The 12,160-nt window shown below is 43.5% G+C and overlaps 2 protein-coding genes across 7 annotated transcripts; one reads left to right on the top strand and one right to left on the bottom strand.

The window, feature by feature from the left end:
* Positions 1-356: 356 nt before the first annotated feature.
* On the top strand, positions 357-6,790 carry MTIF3 (mitochondrial translational initiation factor 3). Of its 5 annotated transcripts, XM_075050689.1 has the most exons (5): positions 559-574; positions 1,568-1,689; positions 3,281-3,750; positions 5,041-5,153; positions 6,480-6,790. In XM_075050689.1, exons 2-5 carry the CDS (start codon positions 1,670-1,672, stop codon positions 6,690-6,692), a joined length of 816 nt encoding a protein of 271 aa, XP_074906790.1. In that variant the 5' UTR covers positions 559-574; positions 1,568-1,669; the 3' UTR covers positions 6,693-6,790. The 5 variants fall into 5 exon arrangements, with proteins under 5 accessions (XP_074906788.1, XP_074906789.1, XP_074906790.1 ...); XM_075050687.1 differs by lacking the exons at positions 559-574; positions 1,568-1,689 and adding an exon at positions 357-457 and having other exon boundaries at positions 5,008-5,153; XM_075050688.1 differs by lacking the exon at positions 1,568-1,689 and having other exon boundaries at positions 435-574; positions 5,008-5,153.
* On the bottom strand, positions 6,710-11,895 carry GTF3A (general transcription factor IIIA). 2 transcript variants are annotated; one of them, XM_075050684.1, is made up of 9 exons: positions 11,712-11,895; positions 11,345-11,445; positions 10,714-10,810; positions 10,433-10,521; positions 9,393-9,466; positions 8,058-8,141; positions 7,419-7,648; positions 7,252-7,308; positions 6,710-6,989 (listed from the first exon to the last, which is right to left on the bottom strand). In XM_075050684.1, the coding sequence occupies exons 1-9, from the start codon at positions 11,880-11,882 to the stop codon at positions 6,828-6,830; spliced, it is 1,065 nt and encodes a 354-aa protein (XP_074906785.1). In that variant the 5' UTR covers positions 11,883-11,895; the 3' UTR covers positions 6,710-6,827. The 2 variants fall into 2 exon arrangements, with proteins under 2 accessions (XP_074906785.1, XP_074906783.1); XM_075050682.1 differs by having other exon boundaries at positions 7,252-7,311.
* Between the last annotated feature and the right edge of the window lie 265 nt (positions 11,896-12,160).

A 12,160-nucleotide genomic window follows, 5' to 3' on the forward strand; every position in this document is an offset into this window, starting at 1 on the left:
AGAAGGGTGGCTTAGTTGTGACCCAAAGCAAATAAGCTAAAAAATCCGGATTTTTTTCAAGCGGGAAGGACAGTAGGCAAGGACTCTCGCCCCACGCGGCGTTTTTACTCGTTAGGTGTGTCGCTTGCAGCCGGGGGACCTAAGGCTTCGCGCGTGAATTTCAGCTTCCATTTCAACCCCAACGCCTTCCACCTCCAAACCGGAGAAGCAGAGCCCCAACCCGAGGCGGGGCGGAACACCGAAGGTCCCACCAAACCCACCGGTGCGCACCCCAGGGCGATGCACGGGTGGGAGGGGAAGCGGGGGGGGGAGGTCTCGCCTTGACACGCCGGGCCGCCACGGGGCGGGGAGAAGAGGAAGAGGAAGAAGAGGAAGAGGAAGAGGCAGGGCAGTCTCCACCCTCCCCCGGTTGCTGCTGGGGGCCGGCGGCTCGGCTCGGCTCGGCCCGGCCCGGCAGGTAAGAACAGCCCGGCATCGGGGAACCGCGGGGGACCGGTCCACGGGAGTCCCGGTGGGCTCCGGGTCCCGCCCGCGGCGGGGGACGGAGCGGCACGGACGGACCGGGGCACGCAGGGTGAGGCGGCGGCGCCCGGCAGGAAGCCACGCGTGGAATTCCACGAGCGTCTCGCTCGCTGGTGCGCGGTCTAAGTGGGGGAAACGCACAAAGCAAAATACGCTTACGCGGGCCCATAAAGGGGGACGGTTTCTCTCTGCGACAGTTAAGGCAGGGCTTATTAGACTTAAAATAGCAACAGAAAATGAAGGCGGATAAAGGGCAACCCATGTATTTAGCACAGCAAGATTAACTTCTCTTCAAAATAAGCTATTACCCCATTGCCGTGAGACCACTGCTTAGCTTTATAAGTCAGTAACTGACAAAGGCAAGCCAGGCTCCTCTGAATGCAAGATAAATTTAATTATAGTGTTTTATAACCCACCCGAGCGATTCCCAGATTACGGTCTGTAAGTCTGCAGTGCACGATCCACAGCTGGTGCACGTAACCGTTTTAAAAATAAGGACTTCTCGGCTTTTGCGTGGCCGCACTGATGACACGCAAAGATGCTTGTGTATCCCAAGAAAAAGCTGTGTTTTCCAGGGGCCGTGGTCCTGGTGTGGACTCGGCAGAGGCAGAGCCCAGGGTAGGAAGGGACAGTACCTCTACCAGCTGCTTTTGGACTCTGCTGTCAATATCCAGGTATTTATCTTCTGTGCCCTGAGCTTAGGGTCCTGCTGTAGCACACAGCCACGTCAGGCTGCCCTGTTTATGAACTGATCCGGTACCGTCTTCGAGCCGTTTATATCGGCTTTGTCCCTGCTGCGAAAACCTGAAGTCTGTCCCAGGCTCCAAACTGTCCCCGTTTTCAGACGAAGTTTATTCACAGGCAGGTCATTGTACTTGTTCCCGGGCCAACACTGCTTAGAGTTATAAATAGTTCCTTATCCTTGCTGATTGCTTGCACCTTCTCCGTGTATATGTACGCACATGGATACATGTCTACACAATGTCATACATATATACATGTATGCGTGTATATAATTACAGAGTAGAGTCACGTTCCTTCCTAGGCAAAAGAAGTCACACTCTTGCCAACACCTCTGGTATGACCCGACCTGTTTTTGTTTTCCTATATCATCTTTGGCTTTTCCTGTACTTGCTGCCTTTCAAACATGGAATACCAAAACTGCAGGTAATACTGCACAGTTTGCTCTTTATTTCTAAAGTTTTTGCAGCTGTTAAAAACTGGCTGATTTCTGAAGCTTTGAACAAAATGCAAGTAATGGTCAGGTGCACTGAAACTGCCGGGGGGGTTCCATGAACCAGGGAGAAATGGGGAAAAAAATATAATGGAAGAAATGTCTCAAAGATCAGTTTCACTAGTTTTCAAATTTCAAGCACTGGTGTATTTTGAGGTTTGTTTTGAAAGTTTATAGCTTTGTGAATACCGTGCCAGGATAGAGGCCTGTAACAATTTATTTAAATCACAATCTGTAAGTGGGGATCTTAGGTATATGAATCTGTTGCTTATTTTCCAGTCAAGGTATAGCAAGCAAGTCTTATCTGTGTCTCTATTTTTCTCTTTTTTCATCATTGAAGAATACCATTATCGGTGTTTTTATTAGATGGTTCTGGTGAAATGGTACATAGGGTGCATGCTTTCTGTATGTATGAAATCTAAATAGTTTTGACAACTGGAAAAAATCAGCTCACTATGAATAGGAACTTGCCACCCTAAATTTAATGTTTGTGAAAAACTGCAAAAGTCAGTCAATACTTTTAAGTGTCTGATAAAATAGGTTTAAAATTAAGGTACTGTTTTCACTTTGAAGCATGGCTGAATCAGTAGAACTTGAGCTTAAAAGACAGTAAAGACTTTATTTTTTTTTTTTTAAGGTTACTGAAATAATATTGGCGCTTAATCCATGTAAGACCAAGTAACTAGCTGGATTACTTCCACAAAATGACATTTGGAAAACTCAGTAAAATACACAATCTGGGGCCAGTGCTGTGAGAAGCAAGTTGCACGCTAGCTATGGAAGAGTTTTCAACCCTGTGACAAACCATATTTTCAAGTATAGTACCTGTTAGTTACTTTGTCGTGTTTTAATGCCAAGGTGAAGATTTTGCATGGCAGTCTTACTCTGTATGGTCAAGGCTTTGAAATTTCAAAATCTTACAAAACACAGAAGAGTCAGACTGCAGATGATGGGATGGCTGCTGACAGATGTTGCACAAATCGCCACTTCATTCACTATGTGATTAGGGTGGTTCTGAATTAATGTGGCTTAAATGAAACACTTTCCAAAGAAGAGTATCACAACCAGAAAAAAAGTCCTAGTGCTAGATACTTCATGAAAAAAATGTGGACTGAAAATCTTAAAAGTGTGACATGCCTGTTTATTTGACAGCAAATTCTCCCTCTTAACCATTGGCTCATCTCTGTATACACAAAAAAGCTGTGTAAGAGTAGATACTCTTGTGAGGAGAAATGAACTAGGAAGTATTGGATTCTTTAAAGGAGTTCAGGCTCAAATTTTAAAATACTGAAGATAACTCTTAATAAATTTGTTCCTTTGTCGGATTTTCTCTCTGGGTTAAAGCCCTCTGTTACTGTAGAATTACTGTTGATTGCTCATTCTGTATAGCAACACCATGCATCTTTTTCAAAGAGTAGTTTTAAGGACTAGGGTTTACTGAACTGGAGTCACGTCTTTCTAATATAACTAGAAGAGTCTGACTGATGGGGGTAACTTGTTTTTTCCTCTTCCCTGCTTCCTCAGAATGACTGCCTTTTGTGTGATGAAACTTTTATGTCAAGCAACCAGAAATGAGAATAGATATGCAAAAAGATTCTTTGGTGCTCTTCTGACACAAACACCACAAAAGAGGGTCTTTTCTCCATTCTGGATGGTGGTACCTGACCCTGACCCTAGAAAGTCAACTGTGTTTGGACTTACTCAACCATTTTGTACAGCCGAAAAATCTCACACAGAACCAAAAAGGAAAGCAGCATTTGGAAGTGTTGGGCGAAGAATTCCCTATCGGATTTTGCATGTAATCAACCAGGATGGAGAGAGCTTAGGAAATATGCACCGAGCAGAGGCACTCAAACTTATGGATCAACATGACCTGAAACTAGTTCTCCTTCGTGAGAATGCAGAACCTCCTGTATACAGACTAATGACTGGGCAGCAGATTCATGAAGAACAGCTTAAACTTGCAGAGAAGAAAAAAGCAAGTCCAAAACCAGGTACGTACATTGTTGACACTGCAACACTGAGCACTTTGAAAAATGCTGCATTAAAAGTGGTGTCAGCAGATTAAATCCTCTTACTTGCATCTGTGTAAATCCAAAGCAATGTCACTGCAGTCCACGCTATTAAGGATTTGCAGTGGTGAAAATAAAATTTTGGATTAGTCTTCCACAGAGATGCCTTCTATTGCCTTCTCAGGATTTACTATTTTGGCATCTGCTGGCTTTTGTAAAAAATCTATTTTTATTTAAGTCAATATAACTAGACTGGTTCCACAAGACTCACTGAATTCCTGTTCTTTTACTAAGGCATAAGGTGACAGGCAGTTTTTACAAACTGAGCACCAGATACACCAATATAATTACATAATTTTGTCACCAGTAGTAATGAAACATTCTCTTCCTAACTTGCTGCTAGGAAGACAAAGTCTGGAGCCTTTTCTTGTACAGAGTCAAGAGAACAACTTGTTCAATATTGAACACTTTTCAGTGTTTTTTAAGTCAGCCTGCTCCAGCAGTTTAACAAACTGAGTTTGGCAAAGAGGTTTTAGAAAAGGTGTCTGACCTTGTATCCTCTTTTCTTATCCTCAGGCTAACGAAGGTATCTGTGCTTGGGGTAGAGGTCTGATTTTAGAGGAGAGCACTATCATAGTAGTGAGTTTTTCTGTTCAAGAAACTACAAAAAGATTATTCAAATGGTAACTACTTTAGAGAATCTTTAAGGAGGAAGAGACCATAAGTTGTTCAAATATGTTACAAGGCATCATAATTCCAGTTGAATATTGCACTTCACTATTCAAGAAAATGGGCTCGAGATGAAGAGCTATCCAACTTCAAAGCTTTTACATTCAGCTATACTATGTGCAGGATGTAGGAATTTGCGCAGCCAGTCTTTAATTCCACATTCAATGCTTACCTGTTTATCTTTGTTAGACCTGCATTGTGGGTAGTATGAACAAAACTAATTAAAATAAAAATACTTGAAGCCTTCTGACCCTGAAGAGACTTCCCTGTGCGGGTCAAACATGCACTCAGTCTCCTAATTATGGCAGTGAGTGTGAGATACCAAATAGCCACCTTCTAAGGTGAGAGTGGTGCATGCTGAGACAATGAGACTGAGATGCTCTGTGTATGAGAAAGCAGTATGGGGGAAGGGAGTTAAGCAGACAAAGCACTGTAAGCTGTTGAAAGACAGCAAGTAACACAGGTTTGTCAGATGTTAAGCCAACACAGTTTTAGTTCTGTTTTAAACAGGGGTGATTCAGAAGGAGTTATCCTTTTCTTCAGCTATTGCCAAGAACGACTTAGAGACCAAGACTAAGCAGATAGCACAGTGGATTGAAAAGAAATACCATGTTAAGGTTACCATCCGGCAAGCAAAAGATAGCAATACAGACATGGTAAGTGGACTCCTGAAAGTTGGACCAATCAGTTTCATTAAATAGCTGTACTTGTATTAACTTTCCCTTATTCAGTACTGCCATGTTTTTTTAATATATCATGTACTGCTAAAATAAGTGAAGGTCTAGGTCTAAGTCCCGTGAAAGTAACGGTTGCCCCACCTTAAGCTGCATCTCTTCAAACACTGCAGTTCTAGAAAAGTAGTCCCACAGAGACAATTCAAATACCATGCTTTCCTAAGAATGCAGTTATAATACTGGCTTTGACAGCAGGCTCTAAGCAGTTCCTACTCCTTTGCAGCACCACCTTATGAACTGGGCTGGTGAAATTTTCCTGTCTGTGCCTTAAGCCAGCTCACTCGCTGAAAAGTTTAACAGTAAATGTAAAAAAAAAAAAAAATCTGCTTGTTTCAGCTGGATTATTTCAATAACTTAACTGTTCTTCTGAAGATGCGTTTTTGCAACGGTGCTAAGGTTAATTGTCCACCGTTGTTGTGAAAAACTACTGGAATGGTGTTCCAAGACTGGCAAAGTAAATGTCTATAAAATGTTAGGGAGCTGGCGGCAGCTCACTAGCATAATTGCAGGGCCTTGAGACTTGTCTTCATTGTCATTTGCACAAATGGCTTTTTTATAAAGATTCCATGTATGATTTTTTTTTCTTTTAATGTGTATAGTGAATTAGGTTTCCTTCATGATTCTGTCTACTAAATTGCTGGAGAAAATTGTGATATCACTTCATCCAAAAGGAACAAAACTTTTTAAAGGAAGTTGAATTCACAGCAAAAGGGCAGCAGGAGGAAGAACTGGACAGGGGTGGGAGCAGAACATTTCATGACACAGTCCAGATTTAGGTTGTCCTTAAATTTAAAAGCTTAATTATGAGCTTAAGAGTTCAGCTTGTTATATGAACACCACTGTATCACTCAGTTCAATACCACCACGTTCTGCTAACCTTAGAACAACACTGCCTCTTAAGAGGAAAGCCCCATTAATATGCCTGAATCTAGTGGAAGAGGAGGGTGGGCAGGAGTCAGATGCAGTCCACTTTCACAGACACCTTTAAACAGCAAAACGGGATGAATCAGGAATTCAGCCTAAGTGTTAGGAAATGGCTTAATCCCTCTGGTGACTTTCCTAAACCTGCTTGTGAGTAAAGAACAAATGGTTAGGAAAGAAGCAGCTGAAATGCTCAAACCAGGACTAGCAACTAGCTCGTTTCAGCTAATAGCTAAACCGCAAGCAGTAGATCGTGTCATTACAGAACAGCCTGAAATATTCTTCTACCTGTGTTTGTGTATTTAGTCCTATTTTTCTCCTTTTCAGTTCATGCTTTTTGATCAGATTTTGGATACTGTGTCCGAGAAAGCCACTTATCTTTCCAAGCCAAAAGTTACTAGAGAAGGGGTGAGTACCTGTATTTTGAGACACATGTCTGACAAAGAGTTGAAAGCATACCAGAAGATGGAAAAACAGAAAAACAGTATAGTAAAGAAAGATGAAAATGAAGATCTGAAGTCAAATGAGTTGCATCAGTGACTTTATGAAGACGTGTAAACAATATTGATTTTTTTTATTTATAAAAAAAAACCCTCACAAACTGTAAACTTTTAATAAAGTTATTGTTGAGCTTTGCACGGGTCATTCCACAAAGAATGTTGTCTCAGTTAATCTTTACTGCAGAGTCAGAATTTCAACAGTTGGTATTTCATTTTCGATGGGCTTATCCACTGCCTTGCTTTCTGTCAGAACAGCATCCTTTCCTGGCTGCGTTTTAGGAGGAATGTAGCCGCTCAGACGAGAGGCTAAGCTCCTCTTAGGACGAGAACGCTTTGCCTGGCAGAAATAAATCCAGAATTAGCAACTTAATATATCTATGGAACAAACACTACTAATGTGGTGGCGAAACAAGAAATCAATGAATAGGCCATCACTGCATTATTTAAAGGAGCTTCAGAAATAAAGAATCTCCCAAATTAAGCAGATAGCTGGCCTGTTTTCCTGCTTGCAGTCACATTATAAAACATGTAATGTTTGTTTACCCTCCTCTGAAGTGACAGGGTATGGTTGACAGGACTTTTTCAAGAGTATAACTTACTTTCAAGTTCATCTTCCTCTTTTCAGGATCATGTACAACTGCGTGCCTTGCTAGGCTCTGCTACAGTTACAAAGGGCAGAGGAAAAAAAAAACAACAAACAAAAGGACTTAGGTTTATCATTTCAGATTATGTGATTCAGATTAGAACAATGTAAAAAAATACATACCTTCATTGCAAACACTCTTCCACAGCCTGGATAATCACAAGAGAATGGTTTTTTCTCCTCATGAAAAGAGAGGATATGGCTTTGAAGGTTAAATACGGTTGTGTAAGTTCTCCCACATCCTTCTCTCGGGCATTGGCAGACTTCCCTCTCCACAGCATGTGTTTTTTGATGCTGCTTGAGGTAGTCTTTCCGTTTAAAAGTTTTGTAACACTCACTGCAAACTATCGGCTCTGAGTGGGAGAGACAGGCAGAGTATAAATTAACAGCTTCTTACAGGTGCTCAGAATCAAACCCTAGCAGTCCTCTAACAATGCTAAAATCCACAAGAGATGCAAGGAACTCAGAGACTGGAAGAGAATAATACAGTATGAATTATCCAGATCTGAAATTGTACATTATACAATTTCTTGTTAACTAGATCACAAAGCAAAGTAATTATACTGGAGTAGCATTTTCATCAGTTTAAGCTCTAGCCAGAATGGCAACCATTTTACTGATAAAGTGTTAGTAAACAAGTTTGTCTAGACACAATGACAAGTTGATGAAGTGAGTTCAGCAAGGACTCCTCGTCAAATTAGCAGTTTGTTTCCCATTCGTATCAAAAGTTAAGTTCTATTTACTAAAGCATTTGGAGTTTACCTGTATGACTGACTTTATTATGTTTCAGAAGCTCTGTCCAAGTTTTTCCAGTATATGAGCAGTTTTCTTTCTTGCACGCATAGCCTGTTGGACAGGACAGATGTTTACAATCACAAAGGTTCTGGCAAACACAGTCCAGTTTCACAAGGGGGAGTTCCACTTCTAGCGCTTGAAAATTAAAAGGCCAGTATTCCTCCTCTCCTACCATACTGCACAGTGATGGGACAAGAGGCAACAAACACAAATTAGAACATGAGAAAATCCCAACAGGTTTAAGGAAGAAACCTTGTATCACTGACATGAGTTGTCCAGAGAGGCTGTGGAATCCCTACACCTGGAAACCTTCAAAACTTGACTGGCTGCAGTCCTCAGCAACCTGGTCTAACTGACCCTGTCTTGAGCAGGGAGTTGGACCAGATGACCTCCAGAGGTCCTTTCCAACCTAAATGATTTTATGAAACTCTCTCTCTCCTTGCTTCAGTAAAGCTAATTCCTCACCAGCCATACACTTTCACTCAAGTAGATGAAAATAACTGTAGTAATACATATTATTTCTATATAAATTTTAAAAAATAAGATCTTGACCATACAGTAATATTCCAGAGTCTAAGGGGACTACATCATTCTGTCAAGAAGACAGGCTGGTTTTTAAATGAACCACAAAAAGTCAACACCATTTAAATCCCAGGACTGGAAAGGTCAAACAACTATGAACAAGTCCCTGTCTTAAGAAAGGTATGCAGTACAAATCGCAGCTTTTTGGATACTCTTCCTAGTCTCTTGGGTTGTTTTTTTTTTTTTTTTTCCTAGCACTGGAAAGTGGGTTAGCTGTCAGTAGTACTGAAAGAATGGGCAGGAGTGTAGCAGGATTAGCTCAAACATATATAACCGCCTCCTAACAATTCCACTTAAATACCTTTCACATAGGTACATTAACAACTTAAAAAATGCAAGCCTACATGGTTTTGCCAAGCTTCTGTTGGGAATTTGTGGCAGAACTGGCAACTGATCCTAACCTGTGGAGGTCTAGGCTAGTGCCTTAAGCATTAGCCCATCTCCAGAAGATGGACTATTGACAAGGAAACACATTAGGAGAAGAAATGGCTGAAGGAATCCTGAGCTCTGTTCAGCCTACCACAAGTACATTGTAACTGAACACTGCAATGTCTTGCAATTGTATCCCATTTGACTACTCAAAACAGGTGTTTTGTTCGCCTGGATCACTAGGCCCAGAATGCTTTCATGTCTGTCACACATCCCTGCATACTCTCTACTGGAAGAAGTCCTTTTTCCTTTGATAAAACGTAACTGAAGCAAGAAGAAAAACTGTTTTACCTTCATGTATCTTCTCATGCCGCTTTAGTCGACTTGGAGTAGAAAAGTGCTTTCCACATCCTTCATTATTACATCTAGGTATAAAATAACACTGGTTTAATTTCTTTCACTGCATCCGCATATTTTTTGTTCTTATAAGTCAGGAACAATTAAAGTGGACAAAATAATCCAAGTTTCCCGTCGCCTAGAGATCTGTTCTGTCACACCCCCCCCCCCCCCTTGTAAAAGTAAATTCCATAATATGTTTCTAATAGAGGACTCTGATCCCCTCGGGAGTTAAAACTATAGTATGATTTCCACGTATACAGCAAGTTAAGCTTTAGCTAAAGAATCAAGCTTCATATCATCCCTACGCAGTAGGCTCTTCAACCATAAAAGAGATAGAAAGTGGAAGGTTTAAGTGGTTTGTACAGATCTAGCAGTCAGAGCAGCAGCAGAGCACTGACAGTATTTTTGTACCTGTCACCCAGACATACTAGCGCCCTTCACTTAAGCGGAACACTCCTATTAAGTGTGTTCCACCTTTAAGAAATACAAGACTAAACTTTGCTTTCATCAGATCTATACTGATGTGTCATGTAAATAGTGGAGTTGCAATGCACATCTTCTCAGATCGGTGTCCAAGCCTTTCACCGTTTTTAAGCTACTACTCACTTCAGTGTTAGCCAGCCACGTCACTGCTTTTTACTGGAAAACAGAGGTAGCTGCATTTTTCATTACCATGCAAGCTTTTATGCTTGTATTTCAGACTGTGTGAAGTAAAAAAAGGGGGTTTTTTTGTTTCTTTTTCCTGTGAACCTGTAATAAACCCTAAGAACAAGTCTGGAATGCTGAAGTTACAGAGCACCAAGACTGTTGCTCAAAACAGACTACTGAGCAAAGGGCTAGTTCGAGAAATGTACTTGCAGCCATGACTACAAATTCATTCCAGTTTTTTTTAAAATGCCATGTCAATGAAAAGGTTGAAAAAAGGCACCTGTTTTAATCTACAGTGTTTAAATGGAATTGTTAAAAGTTCATTATTAAAATTATCCACCTACTTGAAGGGAGGTTCATTGGTGTGGTGACATTGATGAACTTTAAGTTGTTGATGTTTCCTGAAAGACTTGTTACAGCCTTCAAAGTCGCACTATTTAGGAAATTAAGTTATCATTAGAGGCCAAGATAATGACAGCCCAGCCCACATGTTTTTGCTGAAATCCCAATCCCAGTATTTGAAGTCACACAAGTACCGCATAATAACAAGTTGAAGTATTTCACCAGATACATAAAAAGGAGCTTGTTTAGCCTCCACTTTACAGCACCAAAGGTAATTACTCACCACATATTGCTTTTGCCGATTTTGATGCTTGCGCTCAACGTGCTTCTTTAAGTTTGATTTTGTTCCAAATTTCTGATTGCATCCATCAGCTGTGCACCTGCAAATGGACTGCATTTTTTAATTATCCCTCTCAAACAGCGCTTTGTTTCCTAGGCAGGTACAGAAACCATTGGACAAGAGGAATACACGAAGAATAACCAAGACTCGCAACCCAAATATAAAAATTTCCTTTAAAGACACGAAAAGCCAGAGGCTAAGTTATAGTCGAAAGCCACAGGAGAACATATCAAAGACATTTCTAATAAAACACGTAGGAATTCCTAGCTCCTAATCCAAGACGTGCAGCTATTAAGGGCTTAGTAATAGGAGATAACTGCCCTTCCTTCTTCTAATTCTGTATTCTAGGGGGAGATCCGCCCACTCCTTTAAGTATCTATTATGGATCACTGCCAGACAGGTTTTAGGCTAAGATTCCCCACCTCCCGCCCTGTGTGCACGCTGTTAAGGCAGTGCTGATGATACCAAACCTAGCCACGCGTGCTCTGTAGCCCCCACCCCCGTTTCAGCTCCCCTTCGCTGCCCTAAGGACGAGCCTCATCCATCTGAAGAAGTAAAAAAATTCGGGCCTTACTCGAACGGCTTTTCCCCGGTGTGGGTCAGGAGGTGACGAGCGCGGTGGAAATCTCTCGTGAAACCTTTACCGCAGCCCTCGTAATGGCAGACGTACGGCCTCTGGAAGAGAGAGGGGCACTTTGGGAGACCACAGACCCGCACCTCGGGGGTTGAGGGGGGCGCCCGGCCGTTTCCAGGAGGATCCCATCGGCCGGATTGCTGACACGGCCCACGCAGACCCCCGAGGTGGGGGGGACGAGGCCAGCAGGGGCGCGGGGCCCCTCACCTCAGTCACACGAACCGCCCCCCCCGCCGACGGGGAGGCCCGAACGGGACCCCCCCCCCCGCGTCGCTGTTCCCTCAGGTCACGGCCCGGCCCGGCTCACCTCACCCGTGTGCCGGCAGAGGTGGGCGTCCAGCCGCCAGCCCTTGTTGAAGGTGGCGTCGCAACCGGGGAAGGAGCAGATGAAAGGGCGGGGGGGGAGCGCGCTCCCGCCGCCACCGGGCGCGGCCCCGCCGCCCCCCTGCGCGCACCCCGCCGCCCGCTCCCCGGCCATGCGGGAGGGCACGTGACCACACACCCCCCCCCTCCGCCCCGAGCGGGGATTGTCCCCTCCCGCCTCCCGTCCTCGCGCCGGGCGCGGCGCATGCGCAGTCCGGCGGGAGTCTGAGGCGATGGCGGCGGCCTGTGGGGGCTGAGGGTTTGGTTGCCCCGCGGCTGCGACTTGCCCAGCGTGGCGCGGCGGTTGTGAGCCCGCCTTGAGCCCGCCGTCCGCTGTCGGGGCTGTGAGAGGTCCCACGTCCTCCTCACCGGAGAGCTTGATCCCGAAAGCAG

Source organism: Buteo buteo, chromosome 18, assembly GCF_964188355.1.
Source record: "Buteo buteo chromosome 18, bButBut1.hap1.1, whole genome shotgun sequence".
In the NCBI taxonomy this organism is placed as follows: Eukaryota; Metazoa; Chordata; class Aves; order Accipitriformes; family Accipitridae; genus Buteo; species Buteo buteo.